Genomic DNA, 21917 nt, shown 5'->3' with positions numbered 1-21917 from the left:
GAGAGACTCCCAAACTCCCCTCAGATACCCATAAGCCAGGTCTGCGCTGCTCTTAGCATTATCCTCCAGTCTTATACAACAGCCGCCCACCAAGGTCCGAGGACTCAAACATCCCTTCAGCCCAAAGCTCCCAAATCCTTCCATAATCTTCCCCCAAAACAGCCCGGTCAGCTCCATCATGGCAAGATGCCACTTTCTGATACTAGCTGCCCCCCCCAGTCTGTTTTCTGTTCCTGTGATAAACACCATAAGGAAAATCAACTTAGATGGGGAAAGGGCTCATGTGGCTTACAGCTAACCGTCCATCACGAAGGGGAGCCAGGGCAGGAATCAAACGGTACAGGAACCAGAAGGCAGGAACTGAAATAGCGGCCATGGAGGAACGCTGCTTATTGGCTTGCTCCTCCAGGCTTGCTCAATTTGCTTTTTTATATGACCCAGGCCCACCTGTCCAGGGGTGATTTCACCCACAGTGGGCTGAACCCTGCCTACATCAAACACCAACCAAGAAAATACCCCTCAGACTTGTTCACAGGCCAATCTGACAGGGGCGGGTCAGTGGCACTCCCTCCCAAAGCCTGCACAGTAGCTTCTCCTGAGATGAAATTCCCCAGGGTTGGGGCTGGCTCAGGTTGGGTCCTTCTCAGATGTTCTTTTCTGACCTCTCTCTACAAACTCATTCTTTACCATTTCAAAACCTCCACACGTCTAAAATGGTCACAGTCAAGCGCTCAATTTATCATCTCTCTGAGTCTGGAACAGGAGGAGATTTAAGCCATTTTGTACTTGACTTGGAGTATTTGCTGTTGTGTTAGGGGCTCACGTGCTGATAAGGTGAGTTTGCCAAGTGGCCAAGTGTCAGGACACATTAAATGTCCTGTTTTAATGGCTACAGCATACATTAATACCACCCCACCCCACCCCCAAGCCTCCTGAATCTTCCTGTCTGGACCCTGATATGAGCGCATTTTCTTTTTGTCCATTTCTGCCTTTGCTCTCTGCAGAGCTGGCGTCTCAATAAGCACTTGTGGTATAAGTGGGATGCTTGCCGGACTTATTTAGCTTTTCTAGGTCATCTCCCATGCCTCTTTGCAAAGTTGCGTCAACTTGGCTAGACCATGGCCCATGAAGCAGACCCCCGCTATTACTGGGGAATCACTGTGTAGTTCGGCAGTGACTACCTCTGCCTCATAGCCCCAATCATGCCAAAGACTCTGGTGAAGATACTGAGTAGGTTTATTCACATGCCCCTGCCACAAGTACCATAAAAGGTTCCCAGCTCAAAGCATGCCAGAGGACATCTTACGAGCTCAATGGAGAAATCACGGGAGGATACTGAAGAGCCTTGAAATGAGCACAGTATGCCCCATGGTGATAAATATCACTCAAGGGGAGAAAAGAGGCCCTCCCACCTTGCCTCTTAGACCTGGCTAGTGTTCCAGGCCCAAGGCCCAGGGCTCAGGAGAGTGTCAGGCTGCTATTTCATAGGGACAGGACCACCATGTGAGAGGCCACTCATCAGACCCTATTCAGTGGGGGAGAAGTGAGGATGAGCCATGGGCAGGCGGGATGAGGTGGGGGCTGAACAGGACAGCTACAACAAAATTCAAAACTGTTTATGCATACACACATTTTATTTTCAAGATTTATTTCACTTATGCATATGACTGTTTGACCTGCATTATGTATGTATGTGTAGCAGGCGGGTGCCGGGTGCCTGCTGAGGTACCATGTGGCTGTATGGTGAAGGATGTCATGGCTCTCATTGACTTCAGGGAAAGCTACCTAGCTGCTCTTGAGTTAACCACGTGCCTCAGTTTCCCCATCTGCAGAGCAATGGTCCCTTCCTGCTCTGACTGCCGGGATCCAGTTCTAGCTGCAGGGTGCTCTGAGCTCGGCTTGGGGTTTCAATAATGCTCCTTTGATCTCTCAGTTTCCCCATTTGAGAGAAGCACGTGTTCCTGCTCACAGGGCATCTCATACGGGACCTTTCCTGGCTCTTTGATAAGCACGCTGGAGGCCAGAACGTTTGCTTTGGGCATGACAGCTTAATGACTTTGCCCAGTTACTTCTCCTGTGAAGATTATTTCCTCTAAGCCCGAGAGAGTTGAAACAATATATTTTGTTAGGAAATAAACAAGCTCAGAAGGAGGAAATGAGAATTTTTTTCTGCTGCTTTGGATTTTTTTCCCCCTTTAAGAATTTCATTAAGTAACAGCATCCCCTCTTCCTTTGCTCTTTATCTTGTGTTTTGTTCCACTCGGCTTCACTAAGAGATTTGAAAATGAACTGACGTGGAAAGTAAACCCAGTGCCGACTGTAGTTTCATCTTAGGGCTTGCTTGCTCTTCGCTCCTTAGCTACGCACCAGCTTTGCATCTCAGCCGTCTCAGAACACGGGCTTGTTTGCTTGACAAATCATCTTTCCCCCGAATCGTTCATCAAGAGAGCCAAAGCATGCTCATAAAGATGGAAAGATGACCTGGCTGAAGTACCCCCCTCCACATACAACGTTAACATGAAAAGAAATGTCGAATGAAAGGCTTGCAGCTTTTTGTTGATTTTTATCTGTGTGTACCTATGCACATGATGTGGTGCATGTGTCTAGAGGTCGAAGGACAGTTTTCTGAGGTAAGGAGGATGGGGCTGTCTCAGGGATCAAACTTAAGCCATTGTGCTTGGTGGCAAGCACAGTTGTCCATTGAGCCATCTGGCCAGCCCAGAAGGAGGGTTTCATGCGAGGGTTGTAGTAAGATCTAGTTGCTTAGGATACTTGGAGCCTGAGGCCTCGAGAATGGGAGGTGCAAAGGGAGTTCTCATGCATGGGATGTTCTAGTCACTGCATGGGATCCAGGAAAGGAGACGGAGGTGCAGAGGAAAGAGGCAGAGCTATCATAGATGGAGATCCTCCATGGCAGGTAGCAGGATAGTTAGGGAGGGGGTGGTGCTTCTAGTCTGGGTAGTAACGGGGGTTAAAAGCATTTCAAAGATACTGCATCCTGGAGGCTGGGACACAGGTTGGCCAGAGGGGGAATAGTGAGGAAGGTGGCAGGAATTTCATGGGCCTTTACTCTGTGTGTGTGTCCAGCTGCATGTGTGCTTGAGTTAGCGCGTATTCCTATGGAGGGCCATCCATCTTTCGTTTTGAGACAGAATCTTTCATGGTTCTGGGACTCACAGATCTGGCTAAGTAGACTCTTCAGGAAGGGCCAGGTATCTTCTACTCCCTATCCCCCAAGCTAGGATTATGAGCATACACTATAATACCTTGATTTTTAAGGTATAAATTATTATACATACATACGTGCATACATACATACATGTGTGTGTGTGTGCAGATACATAATCACCACTTGAGTGTAGGGGTTCATGGGGGCCAGAAGACAGTGTCCAGATCCCATGCAACTGGTGTTACAGATGATGGTTTTGAGTGTTACCCAATATGAATGCTGGGAACCCATTCTTCTGTAAGGGCAAAAAGCGCTATTCGCCACTAAAGCCATCTCTCCAGCCCTGACACCTGGCTTTTTAAAATGTGGGTTCTGGGGCTTGAACTGAGGTCTTCATGGTTACAAGGCAATCATTTACCAACTGAGCCATCTCTCCAGCCTCTGTTCCTCAAACTTTGTTAGGATGAAATCAAGCAGAACCAAGGGAGCTTGACTTGCAATCAAGATGGAAACACTGGTCCAATAGCTTTCCTGCTCTGGGACTCTGGTGAAGTTAAACAACCTCTCTCAGTCCTCCTGTGTGGAAGTGTTTGGTAGTAACATTGTTGCTAGAACCAATTTAACAACTGTAAAGGACTTGGCACATGTTCTTCTAGCTTACATGGCTACAGAGTATTAATTATTAAGAGCCAAAATAGCAATTTGTTGTTCATAACTATGAGCCTCTCTCTGCACAGATCTTCCTAGGAATAATTACAAATTCTTACACATTCATGTTTGATATGATGTAGCCCTTCAGATTCCCAGGCATGTAGCGGCCCCGGGGACATCAGCAACCCTAACAGGGACAGCCCTTTGGGATCTTGGGCAAGCATCTGAGCAGTTGCAAGGATCCAAGGCGCACCACCATATAGCACTTCTCTCAGGAGAAAGTGAAACCGAGTTCCTGGGAGAGGGCAGTCTATCACCTGCCATTAGAAGTGGCCGTCCTGGCGTTTGCTTGCAGCTAGCCAGCATGCTTGTAATTCACGATGGCTATTGGCAACGCGTAAATGAGAACAGAATGAGAACAGGAATTGAATTTACTTTCCTCTCAGCCCAGCTGGAGCCAGTGTTGGGAGGGGCTGCTGGCACCCTGCGTTCCTGAGCTGGGTTCACACCCTTGCTGTGTCTTTGAAACAATGTCTAGGATTTAAAAAAAAAAAAGTTAAAAATGTCTTTTTATTTTTATTTATGTGTTGCATGCAGATGTCATTGAGATTGAGCCATCTCGCCACCTAAAATAAGTCTTTTTTATTTTTCCTCTTTCTTTCTTTTTTTTTTTTTCTGAGTCTGGCTCTCATTCTGTAGCTCTAGATGACTTACTATGTAGACCAGGTTTGCCTCGCTCTCACGAGAGACCCCCACCTGTCTTTGCCTCTCAAGTACTGGAATTAAAGGCGAGTGTCATCATTCCTGGGCTCTATTTTTTTTTAAATACACTTACTTACATATTTATTTTGGAGGAGGTACATGAGCCACGGGGCACATGGGTCCTGGAGATCCAACTCAGGTCTGGTTTGATGGCAAGCGTCTTGACCCACTGAGCCAGGTTCATCTTGCTGACTCCAGAATTTTGTGCTGGAGAGAGCTTTTTCTATTGTTGCAAAAGCGTTTTAGCAGTCAGGCGGGAGACACTGAGGGGCCAGTCTGCCTGATGTAGTTTGTCAGATGTCTCAGTGTGTGGGGTTTGTGGCGAGCGTCAACAAGCTGGATGACTGTCCTAGGTCCTACTCTACAGCCTCCTGAAGCAAACTGACCTTGAACTCCGGAGCCAGTCTGACCTTGAACTTCTGTCCTCCCGCCTCCACACCTGAGGGCTGCAACACAGGTGTGCACCGAAGCGCCTGCGCTAGCTCCTGCTTTCTGGATTCACTTCTGTTGTTACCTAATTTAGTCCTTTCTCTTTGTGTCTGGAATTACACTCGTGTGGGTAAACACATTTTCGTTATTCGTTGGTGGAGGGGGCGCGTCCTTGATTTGCAAGCTGCATTTCTGAGAAGGCTCCTCGGTAAAAACAAACTTTGATTCCATGAACTACTTTGTCACAGGCTTACTGAGGTTTTCCCCTGCATCCTCTTGATTGCTTTTATGACAGATTCCATCGGCATCATTTAAGAAAGCAAGCCTTCCTCTGAAGGATGGGGCACTTAAATTGTCCTGTCTGTAGGAATGCTCCACTGTCTTTTAACGTCCTGAGGTGTCCCTGGACTCAACCCTCACAGAAGGTGGCACACACAATCCAGAGGCTCCCTGCTTCTGCTGCTGCTTCTTCTTCTTCTTCTTCTTCTTCTTCTTCTTCTTCTTCTTCTTCTTCTTCTTCTTCTTCTTCTTCTTCTTCTTCTTCTTCTTCTTTTTTTGGTTTTTCGAGACAGGGTTTCTCTGTAGCTTTGGTGCCTGTCCTGGAACTAGCTCTTGTAGACCAGGCTGGCCTCGAACTCACAGAGATCTGCCTGCCTCTGCCTCCTGAGTGCTGGGATTAAAGGCGTGCACCACCACCACCCGGCTCTCCTTCCTGTTCTTGTCCTCATTGTGTAACTGCTAGATTTGGACTGTTCCTCTGTTTTTTTTTTCCTATATTTATCCTTTCTGAACTACTGGGTGGGCTTTGAGCCTGTTACAATTTATACTCTGTAGACTCGGATTTAGGTCAGGTTCACTCCAGCCCTAGGCAGGGTCTTTTAAATATCCAAGGCTAGCCTGGAATTTGCCACGTAGCAGAAAATGAACTCCTGATCCGTTTGCCTCTTTCCAAGTGTGAAGAGTACGAAGAGTACGGGTATTCACCATCACACCTGGTTTACTCAGTGTTGGGGACTGATTGAACCCGGGGCTTTATGCATGCTAGTTAGGTGCTTCACCACCTATAGGGTCAGGGTGTAAAAATCCTCTCTCTCTCTCTCTCTCTCTCTCTCTCTCTCTCTCTCTCTCTCTCTCCCTCTCCCTCTCTCTCTCTCTCTCTCTCTCTCTCTCTCTCTCTCTCTCTCCCTCTCCCTCTCTCTCTCTCTCTCTCTCTCTCTGTGTGTGTGTGTGTGTGTGTGTGTGTGTGCGTACATGCCATGGCGCATGTGTGGAAGTGAGAGGACAACTTTGGGGAGTCAGTTATCTCCTTCAACCATGTGAGTTTCTGGATCCAGGTCCTCAGGCTTTTGCAGCAAGGGCCTTGATCCGCTGAGCCATGTGCCAGCCCAAGGCTCAGAGGTTTTAAGTGTTTCTTGTCCCTCTCTTTTTCCAGGTGGATCCAGCGTTTACCAGGGAAGTGAAAGACCGGGTGAGGAGGTAGGTGTGGCAGGCAGGTGGCGTCTTGCACACTAGGAATGGTGAATGGCAGAGTGGTTCACGAGTCCCACCTTGTCCATGGTAGACTCTGCTCTAAGCGGGTTGCCAATACTGCATCCTTTAATGTTCCCTATGATCCCTCAAGGTCATGCTTTGGGCCTCAAGGTACAGGCAAATAAATGGATGCCCTCGAAGTGTAAGACGCCTGACCTCCCTAGTCATCTGCGGAAGGGCCAGAGCAAACCATTTTGTCTCACTGCATATCCCAGGCTGGACTGGAATCAGAAGCTTCTTACATGGTGGGGTTCTAGGTATGTGCCTCCATGCCTGAAGACCGCTTAATACTGATGACACCGGCAAAATAAATAAATAGGTAGATAAATAAATAAATAAATAAATAAATAAATAAATAAATAAAGGCTCAGTTGGTTCAGAACACTGGCTGCTAGTGTAGAGGACCCAGGTTCAGTTCCCAGCATCCATAGTGTGACTCACAATCACCTCTAATTCCAGTTCCAGAGGATCTGATGCCCTCTTCTGGCCTCTGTGAGCACTGCAGTCACATGGTTCACATGCATAATGGCAGGCAAACACTGATGTTTATAAATCAGCCAGGCGGTGGTGGCACACGCCTTTAATCCCAGCACTTGTAGACAGAAGCAGGTAAATCTCTGTGAGTTTGAGACCAGCCTGATCTATAAGAGCTAGTTCCAGGACAGGCCCCAAAGCTACAGAGAAACCCTGTCTTAAAAAACCAAATCAACCAATCAATCAATCAATTAATCAAGCAATCATCAGCCGGGCTGTGGTAGTACCTGTCTTTAATCCCAGCACTTGGGAGACAGAGGCAGGTGGATCTCTGTGAGTTCAAGACCAGCCTGGTCTACAGAACAAGTGCCAGGACAGACTCCAAAGCTACAGAAAAACCTTGTCTCGAAAAATAATAATAAAAAAATCTTAACAAAGATTTGGAAGACTTTAAGGAGCTGACTTGTGTTCAGCTGATGTCTATAGACTCTTTGGAGATAACCGATCAATGTATCTTTTTAAATTGCATTTTTTTTTCCTGTTAGGAACAAGGGACCCAGTCTCAATTGTTCACATAAAATTTGAGCGGGACAGTGAGCCAGGCTGAAACAACCATGCCATCCCTGCTCTGTTCTTTCAGGGCTGCAGGGGTGCGGCTGATCCGGGAGATGTGTCAGAAAGACCTGCACGCGCTGGTGAAGAGCTGCTTCGCGCTGGTCAACAGCTCAGTCTCCGAGGGCATGTCAGCCGCCATCCTGGAGGTAGGTGCAGCTCAGATGCTGAGGATGGGGTACTGGATTATTCTTCTTTCTCTTCTCTGCTTTTTTTTAAAAAAAAAAAGATATGCAAGTGAGTGCAGTGGCTGAAGAAGACCAGAAGGGGGCGTCCAGATACTCTGGCGCTGGAATTGCAAGTGGCTGTAAGCCACCCAAGGTGGTTGTGAATTTGCATCCACTACTCTGAAAGTATGTGACATGGCTTTGTGTCATCTCTTTGTCTGGCCAAGAAGCCCTGTGCCCTGTGATGAGTGTCCGCCTCAGCAGTCTGTCCCCTCAGCAACTACCTTTGAAACCAGTGGAGAGCAGGTGCCAGTTGCTCTTCTGTATGTAAATACACATTTTCCTCCTTGCTATTTCTTAAGAAGAGGCCGTAAGCTTGGAGTCTGCTGAGTGGTTTTCTAAGCTGCATACCAGCTTTTCCTGCAGAGGAATTGCTCTCAGCCTCCGCTTAACTCACAGAAAAGGCAGCTGTTAGCAATCCTGATGTCCTGGAAATGTTGATGGTGCTGGCCGGCGTTCCTTTGAGAAGTCAAAATAACCTTTGGGCAGAGGGCTCTCAATGAAGTTGATTTTAGGAGGAGGGATAAGCATGTCTTTCTCGTCAGAATCACTTCAGATGGCCAGGGCAGTTAATCATAGAGCATGTGCCATCAACTGGTCATGGAGGTGACCTTTTGACCTTTCTGAATCTGCTCTCCTGTGCCGGCAAGTACACATGCCCCTTGGCTAAAAGCAGGCCTCTCACTGAAAACTCAAAAAACCAAATCTCGGCCGGATGCTCAGCGACTGGATGGTTGGTTATTGCTAAAAACCTGCCAGGCATTTCCCATTTAAGCAGATTGTGGATTTGAGCCCCACATAGAATTACCTAAAAGGAAGGGGATGGGGAGATGGTTCAGTTAGTAAAGTATTTGCTCTCTCTGTCCCTCTCTCCCTCCTTCCTTCCCTCTTCCTTTCTCACACACTCTGATACCAAAACAGCACAAGTGTTTTGAAACGCTCTTCCAGGGTCCTTCAAGATCCTCCAATCACTAAACCTGGCACTACCCACTAAGTTCAATCCCCGGGACACACAGGAAAAGCCAGCATGGTTGCTTGTAAGTGTTATCCCAGGGCTAGGGACAGGGGAGAGCGGAGACAGGCAGATCCCCCGGGCTCGCTGGACAGTCAACCTAATAGAATCTGTGAGCTCCAGGCCAGTGAGAGATGCCGTCTCAAAACAACGAGGGATATAGTTCCTGAGGAAGGCCACTTCACGCTTTCCTCTGTCTTCTACATATCCGTATGTACCCCTCCACACACAAAGGATGTGAAAGATAATCTTCATTCCCCGGTGTTCCTGTTTGGAGCACCAACATAGATACAGTTGCACACAGACGTACACCGTACCTTCTGGGTCAGGTTTTGCCCCCTGGGTGAAAGGAGGGCTATGCTCAAAAGCTAAGAGCAAGGAGGAGAATGCTTGACCTTAGCGGGTAGCGCCGGCTCTGGTGATTGGAGAACCTTGAAGGACCCTGGAAGAGCGTTTCAAGACGCTTGTGCCATTTTGTGTCAGAGTGTGTAAGAGGAGGAGGGAGGGAGGATGGGATGGAGAGTGGGAGGCAGAGAGGGAGAGAGAGTCAGAACTGGAAAGGTGTGCGGAGGGTATTTATTTGGGATGTGCATGCTGCAGGAGATGAGGACTTTTGCAAGGGGCTGTATAGTCTTTGGTGTAGAAGAACCATATCACCAGCCGCTGTCCAACACCCACCAGAAACACCCTCTGCTCGGTTCTGTGCGTCTGTGTGACCTATGTCTTCAGATCAAGTCATTTCCCTACACTACCAGTGATCCCTCAGGACGGTCATGCATGTCACCAGAATCCAAGCAAAGCAAACCCCTCTTTGAGAACATACAGAGAGGGCTATATTTAACCTCAGGTGTGACCCAGAATTGACGAGCAAGCTCCCTCCCAACCCCCCCAGACACACGCAGGTGAGCTGTGTGTCCTCAGAGTCTGGGTGTTTCTCGTGACTTCTCAGCCATGAAACATAAAGACTGTTTCTATAAACCCCAGATAGCTCTGATAAGGGTGGGGGGCTGGCTGCAGGGGTTTTAGAGAATCATACAGGGGATTCTGTCCACCCCATAAGAGGAGGTTGAGTTGGCTTAGGTGAGCCTGTTTCTGAAGGGAGGCTGTGGGGTCTTGTGTTCTGACATTTGTGTGTCTATCCCGAGCGCCAAGCTCACCCCCTCCTCTGTCTTTCCATGCTCACTCTGCGGATTTGCTCTGGATGGGAGGAGGATGCCCATTTCCAAACACGTCTAGCGCAGGGCCTTGCCAGCTGCAGTGCTACTGGGACCAGCTTCTCAGTGTGTTCATATTCTCGGAGCTTGTCTGTGCTTAGAATTTGCCATTTTTTTAAAAAAAAAGATTTATTTTTACTTTCCAATATGTATACTCATGTGTGTTTATGTGGGGATATGTGTATATGTGTAGGAGTGGCCATGGTGACCTGAAGAGGAGGTTGTATCCCCAGATCTAGAGTTCAGCTTGGGTGCTGAGACCTGAACTCCAATCTTCTGCAAAAGCAGCAAGCACATGTAACCCCTGAACCATCTCTCCAGTCGCATCCACCTTAGTTTTTCTGAGCTAGAGTCTTTCATAACCTGGAGTCTAACAATGAGGCTAGACCAGGTAGCTAGTAAGCTCCAGGGATCCCCTTGTCTTGCAGGCCCCCAGCTCCACACCCGGGATGGAGATTATAGACATGCACCACCATGCCTGGTTATGAGTTTAACACGACTCCTCGGGGATCGAACTGGGGTCCTTAATGCTCGCAGGGCAAACACTTTACCACCTTAGCCATCTTCCAGTCCCCTTGTCTGACTCTTCAGTGACAACCCCCGTCTTCTGTCCTCCCACCTTCCCAGGCGATGGATTTGGAAGTTCCCGTGCTGGCTAGGAACATTCCTGGGAACTCGGCTGTGGTAGAGCACGGAGTCACAGGACTGCTGTTCACAACCCCTCAGGTAACGAGAGTCCTTTCTCCACACTGGCCTCATTGGTGCCATTTCTGTCTGTCTGTATGAAGGATAGCCATAAATCTGGGTTCCTCATAAGCCTCTCAGCTCCTGCTGTGCATCGAGTGCCCGGCAAGCTCTGTGGTTTCTGTTCTCACCCTGGAGGGACATGCAGCATTTAGAAATCCAGGTACCTCTGACCTGACTGTTGTAGCTCAGTGGCTGAGTGACTTGCTTGGCATGCATAAGCCAGGCTTGGCAGTGCACACCTGTCATAGAGCATTCAGAAGGAGGATCAGAAGGGGGATCAGAAGGAGGATCAGAAGTTCAAGGTCAACCCCTACTACAGCACTAGTTCAAGACCAGCCTGAGCTATATGACACCTTGCCTAATAAAGCAAAACATGGCTAACCTCACATAAACAAGCAAACAGACAAACAAAAAAATCCAGATGCACAGGTGTTCTTTTAAGCAGTTGTCTGTGGCAGGGTGGAGCATAAGAGAAGGAACTCTGGCTTCCTGGTGCCTTATGACGCTGTGTGCATCGGGGTCTGGAGGCACAGCTCCCTGCCTCTCTCGTGTTCAGGTCCTCTCAGGTCAGCACAAGCTCCCACGAGCCACAGACACAGCCCCACCCCCACACCCCCACTGCAGAACTTACTTGCAGATGTGTTTCAACTCAGCGTCTTCATGTTGGCTTTAGCAGCATGCCTTCCCGGTTCTAGGCGGGGAGAGCTGCGATTCTTCACACTCTGAAACGGTGTGCCAGACACGGATGTTGCCCGTACTTTGTTGCCCTCGTCATCTCCACCAGACATTACCGGGTGCGTGGTGGGATAGGATGCTTGAAAAACAAATAATGCAAATTTTAAGGAACTTCAGGCTGGTATTGTATTCATCTCAACCACCGTGGAACTCAGACTTTAGCCACTCGCTGGTCGGCTGTAGGGAGGGCAAATGTAATTTCAAATATGCATTCAAATATGTATGAGAATCAGCATTTCATTTATTAAGAAGAACTGTTCTGTCAGACCACCAGCTCTGGGCGTTAAAATATGTATATGAAATGCACAGGACATAAATAATGCGTAAGCATAAATGCTCTTTGAATCCAGGCTAAATATAGTTACTCATTCTGCGTTAGCTGTTATTCCTTAATTGGGAACATAAAGAAACTTGATCTCTCCATGTAGGGCTGGAGATAAAGGGCTGAAGAGTTCAAAGAGATTGGGAAGGTAGGGCCTGTGTAAGGGGGTGGGGTACATGGCCAGGAACCTTGGACAGGGTCTGGGAGCTCAGAGCAGCTCCAGTGGACAGGCGGCAGAAGAAAGGGGCCTTGGTTTGTGGAACAGAAAAATTGAATTTGGCCAGGCACCATGGAAACTTGAGGGAGAAGGAGGGCAAGGGCAACCCCATGGACCATGCAGCATAGCTGGGTGTGTGGCTGTATTGACCTCTAGAAAGAGGATCATTTTAGATGCTGGGATGCGGTTCAGTTAGTAGGTTGTCAGCCTAGCACGCATGAAGCTGTGGATTTAGGTGCCAGCAATGCATGAAACCGGACATGGTGGTGTGTGTCTACAAATTCAGCATTTGGGAGGATTAGAAGTTCATCCTTGGTGACAGCTGTGTGGAACAGGGTGCTCAGTCACTGGTTTTGTGTCTGCATTTCTGTCTCCACCCTTCTTCTCCACCCCTTTAGAGTGCCCAGCCTTCCAGGGTGATTTCTGCCATCAAGAAATGGAGATGATTGAATGCCCACTTGTGGGATTTGGGCCTCTGCATTATGTGGTTCTCTAGCACCTGAGACAGGACCTGCCCCTAAGCCCTTGTTCCTGTACTCCCCCTAACGCACATCCTTATCCCTGTGACAGCTACCTGTGGGAGCATAGAGAGGAATCTGGAAGGAAAGGATTGTATTAGTTTGTTTTTGATTGCCGTGGTAAACGCCACGGCCAAAATCAACCTGGGGAGGAAAAGGTTTTATGTGGCTTACACATCCCAGTAACAGTCCGTCATCGATGGAATTCAGAGCAGTAACCCACGGAGGAGTCAAAACAGGAACCATAGAGGGGCACTGCTTACTGATTTGTCCCCATGGTTTGCTCAGTCTGCTTTCCTCCCTCCCTCCCTCCCTCCCTCCCTTCCTTCATTCCTTCCCTCCTTCCTTCCTTCCTTTCTTCCTTCCTTTCTTCTTCTTTTCCGAGACAGGGTTTCTCTGTGTATCCTTGGCTGTCCTGGAACTCACTCTGTAGACCAGGCTGGCTTCGAACTCAGAGATACCCTTACCTCTGCCTCCCAAGCGCTGGGATTAAAGGTGTGCACCATCAACACCTGGCCTGCAGTCTGCTTTCCTATACAACCCAGTATCACCTTGCCCAGGGGTGGCACCACCCACAGTGGGCTGCACCCTTCCACATCAATCAACAATCAAGAAAATCTGATGGCCAATCTGATGGCGAGAATTCCTCGGTTAAGGTTCCCTCTTCCCAGGTGACCCTAGTTTGGATCCAGGTGACAGAAACTGAAGCAGCACAGGATGTTTGCTTTGGGAACCTTACAAGGAGAGCCTACTGGGTCATTTGTATCTATTTATCTCTCTCTGTCTATGTCTGTATCTTCAACTATCTATGTCTATGTAATATCTAATATCTCTATATATATCTAATGTGTATGCATATTTATATATGTATGCGTAAATCTATATATGTTTATGCATGCCTATATATCTATATCTAATATCTATCTATCTATCTATCTAATATCCATCTATATCTCTATAGCTATCTTTTTCATCTGAAAGGCTGATGACTAAGCATATTTCACGGTTGTAGGCACAGAATAATCTCTGTTTTTGTATACTTCACCTCTGGAAAATTTCAATTAAACGAAGCTCTCCAAACCCGCTCAGCATTGATTTCTCATTACCTCAACAATCTGGTTATTTCTCCATGTAAGAAGAAACGAGTCCAGTGACTTTCCTGGGTGTTTTTATAGCTTAGTTTTATAGCTTCAAAATTAAGATCCATACGACATTTAATAGAAGCAGTGAATTCATATTCTGCCAGGGTTGCGTTCTTCAAAAAGAGGCTCACGCTTATTCCCTAGCAGGTTTTCTATTTGCTCTTCAGACAACTGTAGAGAAATCAACTTTGGGATATTAGTGGGGGCAGTGGCTAATGCTTATAAAGGGCTTGTTATATTCCATCTCCTGTCCTTAGTGGTCAACGTGACTTCTTTTCTTTTCCCCTTCCTTCCTTCCTTCCTTCCTTCCTTCCTTCCTTCCTTCCTTCCTTCCTTCCTTCCTTCCTTCCTTCCTTCCTTCCTATGCTAGCTCCTTTGCAGAAGAGCTCTCCTTGGTCCAGGTAGCGGCTAGGTTCCCACCATAGCACCCCAGATCTGCAGTTTGAACTTCTTTTATTCATCTGTAAAGAAGCCAGCTGCTTCTCATCAGCCCCAGGCTCCTGGAGGGCAGGGCCATTGGCTAAGGAGGAGGGCTGTGGAATGCTGCCTGCTGGGCAGGACAGGGTTGTTCCACCCATGGTCTCACCAGGATGTGTGTCTTAGTTTTCTGTTGCTATGATAAAACATCATTGCCAAGGCAGCTTAGAGAAGAAAGAGGTTGTTTTATTTCATGTTTGACTCACAGCTCTCAAGGGCTAGAATCCACAATGGTGTGGACAGCATGGTGCACAGGGCAGGTGCAGGAAATTGAGAGCTCGCAGCCTTGGCTGTAATCAAGAAGCAGAGAGCAAATTAGTGGTTGTGGAGTCCTTTTTTTTTTTTGTCTCCAAGCCTGCCCCCCAGTAATCTACTTTCTCCAGCTAGGCTGCATCAGTTAAACCTCCCCAAATAGCATCACCAACCGGGGACCAAGTGCTCAAATGCCTAAGATGATGCAGAAGACATTCCGTGTTCAAGCTGCCATACCTACATAAGATCTGCACAGGATCAAGCCAATCAAAACTCCAGGACAAACGGAGTAGGGGGTTCCCGGAGCTGCAGCCCTAACTCAGAATCTATAGGCAGTTTGTGGCTGTGGAAGAGGGAGAGTCATTCTTGGGAGTTTGCGGCTACTGGGAGGTTGCTCATAGCTCAGTGGATGACCGGAAATCATGTGCTACTAATTTCCGTGAGTTAGTTCTTTTTTAAAGGGAGCCGGAAGCTGGAAAGATGTGTTGGGGGGACAACGAGAGAGCTGAGGGTTAGAGACTAGATAGTATTGAGATACTTTGTATATGAAGCTTTCAAAGAATTAAAAGTGGGTTGTTTTTTTTTTTTTAAAGAAAGAAAGGATACAGTCTCTGTCAGGAACAGAGTGTGAGGTGGAAAGAAAGTAAACTTTAAGTAGTTACTTATCTGAAGAGAAACAGTGCTTGTTTGTATCACATAAAAACAAACAACTTTCTGCAGTTGTCTGAGCCAGGATCTGCACACCTGCAACCCTCGAGGCAGCTCCGGTCTACACCTTCGTTGTATTTAGTTGGCTGTGTCCTTTGTGTTTCTGAGTGACTTAAATCACTACTGGCTACTCACTGGGGATAGGTGGCATATGGTTTTCCCAAGACTGACTTACAAGCATCCATAATGCCGCTCACTTCTGAGCTCTCTGAAGCACTGGGTTTTTGAATATGGTTTTTATTTGAATTGTCTCAGTGCGTGCAGCTGCTCTGCCTTTTCCTGATCTCTGCTAGTGGCTTTCAAGAGTGCAATATAGGTCCAAGAGAGAGCACCTCTCTCAAAAGTCACTTGACCTGCTTAAGTCTGCACTTGGGTGTGCTCTGGGGTGACACAGCTGTGTGGGACCTGTAACTGCTCCAGGCTGAATGACTTTGCCCCGGTTTAGTGTGTGTACTCCACAGATGTTTTTCTGTGGCTCTTGCTTTATAGTTCTTTGGTCTGTTTGGTGTGGTGGCTCCAGGTAGGTTTCAGATATCACACACGTAGCCTGGACTTACAGGAGGCCATGGAGTGTGGACCAGTCAAAGGCATTCTCGCTCCTGACCTTTGCCATGGCTCCTGCTGGTTGGGAGTGACTCTTGGGATTATTCTCTCCTTGAGTCAAGGAAATGAGTTGGGCTGTGGCTTGCCACAGCCCCATAGTCAGTGTGGACAGATAGGGCCATCCATGGGTGCTGGGTCTAAGTCGTCTCCCTGGACTGCATTACACTAAAAGGTGGTCATTTCATCTGAGAGGAAGGAAAAAGTAAGGACTAGGCTGCAGGCTGCGGTGTTCATGGCTGATTAAGCAGCTGGGTCCCATGGAGACACTTCTGCTAGTCCAGTTGGGGCTAGCTGCCAGGCCCGTGAGTCAACTTGTGCTATAGTTGTGCAGGGGCTGGGTAACCACCCAGCACTTACTTACAAGATGGTGTTCCTTTTGCATGGCCTTGATTCTGTCCTTGGTGTCTCATCCTCAGTGAGGCTGCCCCAAGCATCTTTCTGCATCATTTTCCAAGGAGAATTGAAGGAGTAGAGCAGAAACTAAAGCTAGATTTTACTTCTAAAATCTACTAAGGTTTCTTTCTTCAAAGCTTTGCCTGCAAGTCAAAAACAGCATCATTTCTGACACACCATGCTGTTGAAAGCAAGAGCCCAGGCTTGTCCACTGCAGTTATGGGGAGGGGAAATAGGGGCTCGACTCTAACAGGGAGGAGCGACAGAAGCTACAATGTAAAGACCCTTGCATGAGGGCTGGAGGGCTGGTGGCAGCTGACTTTGCAGACAGTCCTTGACCAAGATCCAATGAATGAGTGGCAGGTAGCTCATCTGTGCACAGGGACAATATCCTGGCTCAGTAGATGGTTACTGTAAGACTAAGGTTTTCTTTTCTTTTCTTTCCCTTCCTTCCTTCCTTCCTTCCTTCCTTCCTTCCTTCCTTCCTTTCATTCTTCTTGATCTGGCTATTTCTCTTCTTTCTTTCCATCTCTTTTCATGTTCTCATTAAGGCACTTGTAAGGTCCATCTGATTTCTAGCTCCTGATCTTTCTTGCTTCAAGCCCTCTTTTCCCAGACGTCATTGCTGAGTGAGTAAATACATAAATAAATAAGTAAGTAAATGGGTGTTTTATCAGAGCCTATGCCCCATCATTCAGGATTTTGCTCTAAAATTGCCCTGAATTTTGTAGCGATAGTAAGCAAAAGTCCCCACTTTAGCCCAATCCTCCACATCAGATAAATCACAGATATGGCCAGTGTCGTAAAGTAATATTCCCGAGTGCTAAGCCCCTCAAATTATTTTAATAAGAATGCTGTTCTGCCACGCGGTGAAAATAAATATGTTATGTTTTTATGGTGAAAAGAGCACCAATTTACTAGAAAATGTGTACATAGTACATAAAAATAAAATCCCACCCACATAAATGTTGCTATTTATATTGCCAGCTATAAAAGGCATTCAACATTTAATTAACAATAATTTTGAGAATATGTGGACGTTCCTACTTGACAGTAAGTAAAGTCTCTCAGGCACTGTCTTCTGGTTGGAGTTTACCTGAGCTGAGGGAGTAAGAGAATAATAGTAATTAAGAGTGTTTGACTTTTTGCATGACAGTCTGTGTGTATGTGTGTGTGTGTTGTAGGCACAAGTATGCATGTGGTGCTGGGGTACGTGTGGAAGCCAGAGGATAACCTTTCCTGCTCTTCCCCAGACACTGCACCCCACTGCTGCACCCGGTTGCTTGTTTTTTTGTTATGCCAGGCTTAGAATTCACAAGTAGGCTAGGCTGGCTGACCCTTGAGCCCCAGAGATCCACCCGTCTCTGCCTCCCTAGCACTGAGACTACAAGTGTGTGCCACCACATGGAAGTCCTTTGCTATGGATGCTGGGGGTGGAGCTCAGGTTCTCATGTTTACAAAGCAAGAACTTTCCTGACTGAGCCATTGCTCCAGCCCTGTCAGCGTGACATTCTCTAGTAACTGCTGTCACTATGGCTGACAGTTGAGGGCCATGTACAAGCCTCCGTGTCGACTTCAGGAAGGAGAGTTTGGGAACTTAAGCCAGGTTCCTGCCTCAACCCTCCTGAGAATTCCAGGCAAGCATAATAAATAATGTGTACTCCCCTCTTCTCCCTAAACAAGCTTTGATATCAGGATTCATCTTAATGTCCTAATTATGAAAGGCTTTGAAATGAAGGCTTGGTCAGTAGGAGCCTCTCAATGCATCGGTTAATAATACACACATGGTCCGACGGGAAGCTACAGGAGCCGAGGCGAGAAAACAAAAACCCAGGCTCTTCCCATGCTCGGCACTCAGCCTGCGGGGACGGTGGCCTTTGCTCCTTCACAGGTGATGGGGTGAACTCAGAGGTGGGAACTAGCATGTTGGGAGGCGGACACTGAGTGACGCAATGCGGAACTCAAACACAGATTTCACCCTGAATCCCAGGGCATCCTTCTGCGCCAGGGGTGCCCAAGTATGAGGCTCTCTGTGCTCATTGTGAGTCAATGGTCTCCGGCTGTGACTGCAAGAAGAGCAAAGAAATCACAGCTCCTATCACTGCAGAGAAAGGAGATGGGGTTTTAAAAAAAGTTCTTTCATTAGCACATATTAATTATATATATTTAATGCATTTAGAGCATACTCCCCACTTGCCCCCTCTTGTCCTTCCCTCACTCCCATTGATTCTCTTCCTGATGAGTCCCTTTTCTTCCCCTCCTCCCTCCTGCCCTTCCTCTTTGTATCTTAGTGACTCTTCTCATGAGGCTGGGTTCCTTACAAGTGGCCACTCTCTTACCAGTGGGGACAGTCTCTCTCTTTCTTGCATTAGCTTTTAGTACTGTGATAAAACCCCATAAACCGAAAGCAGCTTGGGGAAGAAAGGATTCACGTGGCCTCTAAATCCTGGCCACAGCCCATCATTGGAGGAAGCCGGGGACTCAAGCAGGGCGGGGACCTGGAAGTGAGAACTGAAACAGACTGGGGATGAAAGCTGCTTACAGGCTTGCTCCGCATAGCTGTCTAGTCTGCGTTTATAACACCCAAGATCACCTGTCCAGGGGTGGCACCACCCGGAATGTGTGTTGCACAACACTGCACGCCTTCCTCTAGTTCTTACAGTTTTAACCCCCAGTACTGTGTTCCCCAAGCAGCCTGAAGGGTGTGATAAACACATCCCATCTAAGGCTGAGCCACTTACCCTCAGCATTTTTGACCCCATATGAGTCTCTGTGTAAGCACCGCCCACTGCAGAAATAGGCTCAAGGGATGATTCTTATTGGATTAAGGAAGACTGGAAAGAGGCATGACTGACAGCTCTGGGGTTTTCCCTGGGTGTTTCCTACAGGTGTTTATGGGCACAAATGTGTGTGTGTGTGTGTGTGTGTGTGTGTGTGTGTGTGTGTGTGTGTGTATGCTGCTTCTTATAGATGTTCACTGCAAAACCACAAGAACAGTGTGAGCATATGGTTATAGATATGGCATATGCACGTGTGTGTGTGTGTGCGCACACACATATTTGTCTGTGTGTCCACACACATATAGACACTAACATTTTTATTTTTGTATGTGTGTGGGTGTGGGTGTGAACATGCCACAGCGCACACATGGAGGTCAAATGACAATGTATGGGAGTCAGTTCTCTCTTTCCACCAGGTGGGTCCTGGAGATTGAACTCAGGTCGTTACTCTTGGTGGCAGGTACCTTTACCTACTGAGCCATCTCGCCAGCCTGACATATACAGTGTATTTTAATCTCAGTGCTTGCGCTATTCTGATACCCCACTGAAAGCACTGTTTCTTTAGACTGTGAGGCAGATGGGGAGCGGGGGTGGTAGTGATGGGGGATGGGATGGGAGAATGACCGGGAACTGTTGCAGGTACAGCTTTCAGACAGCACCTCAGGTTCCCTTCTGCTCATCACTCAGGCGTGTTTCTCATCCACTTCCTGTCTTCCAGGAGTTCATTCAGTTGGCAAAGAGACTGGTCAGTGATCCCGTGCTGGAGAAGGAAATCGTGACCAATGGAAGGGAGTACGTGAGGACATACCACTCCTGGCAAGTGGAGAGAGACACTTACCAGCGCCTCATCGGGAAGCTGGAGGCCAGCTTGGAGGATTAAACGGTTGAAGTCTGTGCTTCCCACGTCTGTCCCAATAACCATTGGGTACTCAGCTCTGGGTAGATGCTGAAAGATGGGACCCAGTCCTGGACTGCTGAAATCCCTGAGTTTCCAGGAACATCTCCACCCCCAACTCTCATGTGTGGCGGACACAGTTTCAAAAGTGTTTACAGCTCCATCCCAGATGGGCTTGTAGCTCACTCCTAAGAGCACTTAGGGTTCAGTCCCAGATGTGCTTATAGCTCAGTGCAGGTGATGGAGGTGTATCTCAGGGGCCTCTGGGCGAGTCTTCCAAGAACTGCTTTTACAACCTGTTGCCTGCCTTCAGAGTGACCTTTGCCTGTCATTGCCAGTTCACAAAGAAGAAACGGAAAAGCCAGGACTGTCAACTGAGTGGAACTGGCAGCATTTTTGATAAGATCTTGATCTGCAGCCCATCTCGGGGTCCTGATGGACATGTGGGGGCCCAGGTTGTGACTGGCATGCCAATAAGCACTAGAGAGGTCGTGAAAGAGTTTTATCAGAACATATTGCTCCTCATGGGTGCAGCTGAGGGACACTTGCCAAAAGAGGCCCGCAGGTCCCGCCCACCTGTATTACATCACAGGGAGCCTGGAAGATGATTGGATGGCCCCCAGGATGGAGGCCGGGACCTTGAATTCAGCCTGGGCCCTCTTCCCTCTTGCCTAGGGAACTGAGGGCAAGTGCTGATAAGTCACAAGACTCCAGACAACGGTGGGACCCCAGACTGTGACAGGAGGTCCCTGGGGTGTGGGGAGGTCAGCCTGGGGTCTTTCAATGGGATCTCCCCACATCAGCACGCCGTGTTTCCAGTGCCCTCTTGCCGAATTCCAGCTGGGCTGCGCTACCTTAAACAGGATTTGGAATGACCGCCTGTGATAAAGCGAGCAGCTAGGAGGAGGAGGGAGGAACAATGCAGCCAAGAGCCACACATGCAAAGAAAGTGCCAGACTCTGGAGGGGCACGGTGTGTGTGTGCGTGGGAGGGGGAGGACTCGGCACCTGGACTGTCCTCGTTCCAACTTTGAAGGCACATCCTGGGCCTTTTGCTTTTCTACAGGCAAAGAAAAAAAGAAAAAAGAAAAAGAAACAAAGAAAGAAAGAAAGGCTAGCAGTCACATCTCATTCTAGGAGAAGTGGACTAGAAGGAAGCAAACTTTGTAAGCCAGTGCTTCGGGGATGAGACCAGAGCCCCATTCTCTAGGGTATAATCCGGCTCCCCATTTCCATACCTCAGACCCTGCACAGTCACTTTCATGAAGGCTCCAGCAGAGGCAGCGGCAATTCCATAGTCCCTGAGTGCCTAGCGTCTGGAGGCCAGCTGAGCAATGTGCCCACTTCCTTGGCCCCTGACTTGAGCTGGGGTCCTACCTCTCTGGGCACAAGGAGAGGGAGGGAGTAAAGAAGCCTGAATCCTGCGGGCAGTTCCTCTGAGCCCAGAGTTCCCGCCCACCTCAGGAGAGGTGCACAGAGGTCGTCAGGTGTCATTGTGTACAAAGTGGGATGCTCTGGAACGCAGGCCTCTCCTTTGCCCAGTGTCGATATCACTGCCTGACCTCCGTCATGCCAGCATCACTGAGTTACATCTGCCATGTGCACTTCAGGGAAGGAAAGGGTCTTAATTAATAAAGCGTGTCACCATCAGGCATACAAGAACAGCCGCTGTTTATTCATCCCAGGAGTGCCTCTTGTAGTCCCCAGGAAAACAAATACGACACTCGAGTGTCTGGTTGGAGGAGTTTGATATGAACTTAGACTAAAATGTGATAGCTTTCCCTTTCAGGAACAGACACTGCAGTGACCAATAGAGAGAGGTTTATGCAGGCTCTCAGGTTGGAGTTTCTCATCTACACCAGGTTGGCCCTATTGCTCTGGGCCTGTGACAAAGAAGCATCTTGACAGGAATGATTGGCAGAGCAAATCTCCCTTCACACCTGGGAAAAGAAAGAGAAAGAAGAGGCAGTGGCCCTAGAACCCCACTCAAGGCTAATGGCCTCAACACCACACAGGAGGCCCTCCTCAGAGGGGCACATGGCAGCTGTG

General features: G+C 48.1%; 1 protein-coding gene across 2 annotated transcripts in view; it reads left to right on the top strand.

The window, feature by feature from the left end:
- Nucleotides 1-20981, top strand: part of Glt1d1 (glycosyltransferase 1 domain containing 1) — a 65788-nt gene extending 44807 nt beyond the window's left edge. For both annotated transcript variants that reach the window (XM_075978072.1, XM_075978082.1), the window contains exons 9-12: nucleotides 6444-6487; nucleotides 7656-7776; nucleotides 10708-10806; nucleotides 19693-20981. In XM_075978072.1, coding sequence (XP_075834187.1) covers nucleotides 6444-6487; nucleotides 7656-7776; nucleotides 10708-10806; nucleotides 19693-19854 — 426 coding nt within the window. In that variant the 3' untranslated portion in view covers nucleotides 19855-20981. The remainder of the gene's footprint in view (nucleotides 1-6443; nucleotides 6488-7655; nucleotides 7777-10707; nucleotides 10807-19692) is intronic.
- The last annotated feature ends 936 nt before the right edge of the window (nucleotides 20982-21917 follow it).

This window comes from Microtus pennsylvanicus, chromosome 1 (genome assembly GCF_037038515.1).
Source record: "Microtus pennsylvanicus isolate mMicPen1 chromosome 1, mMicPen1.hap1, whole genome shotgun sequence".
Lineage (NCBI taxonomy): Eukaryota > Metazoa > Chordata > Mammalia > Rodentia > Cricetidae > Microtus > Microtus pennsylvanicus.
This window is presented reverse-complemented; position numbering and strand designations above follow the sequence as displayed.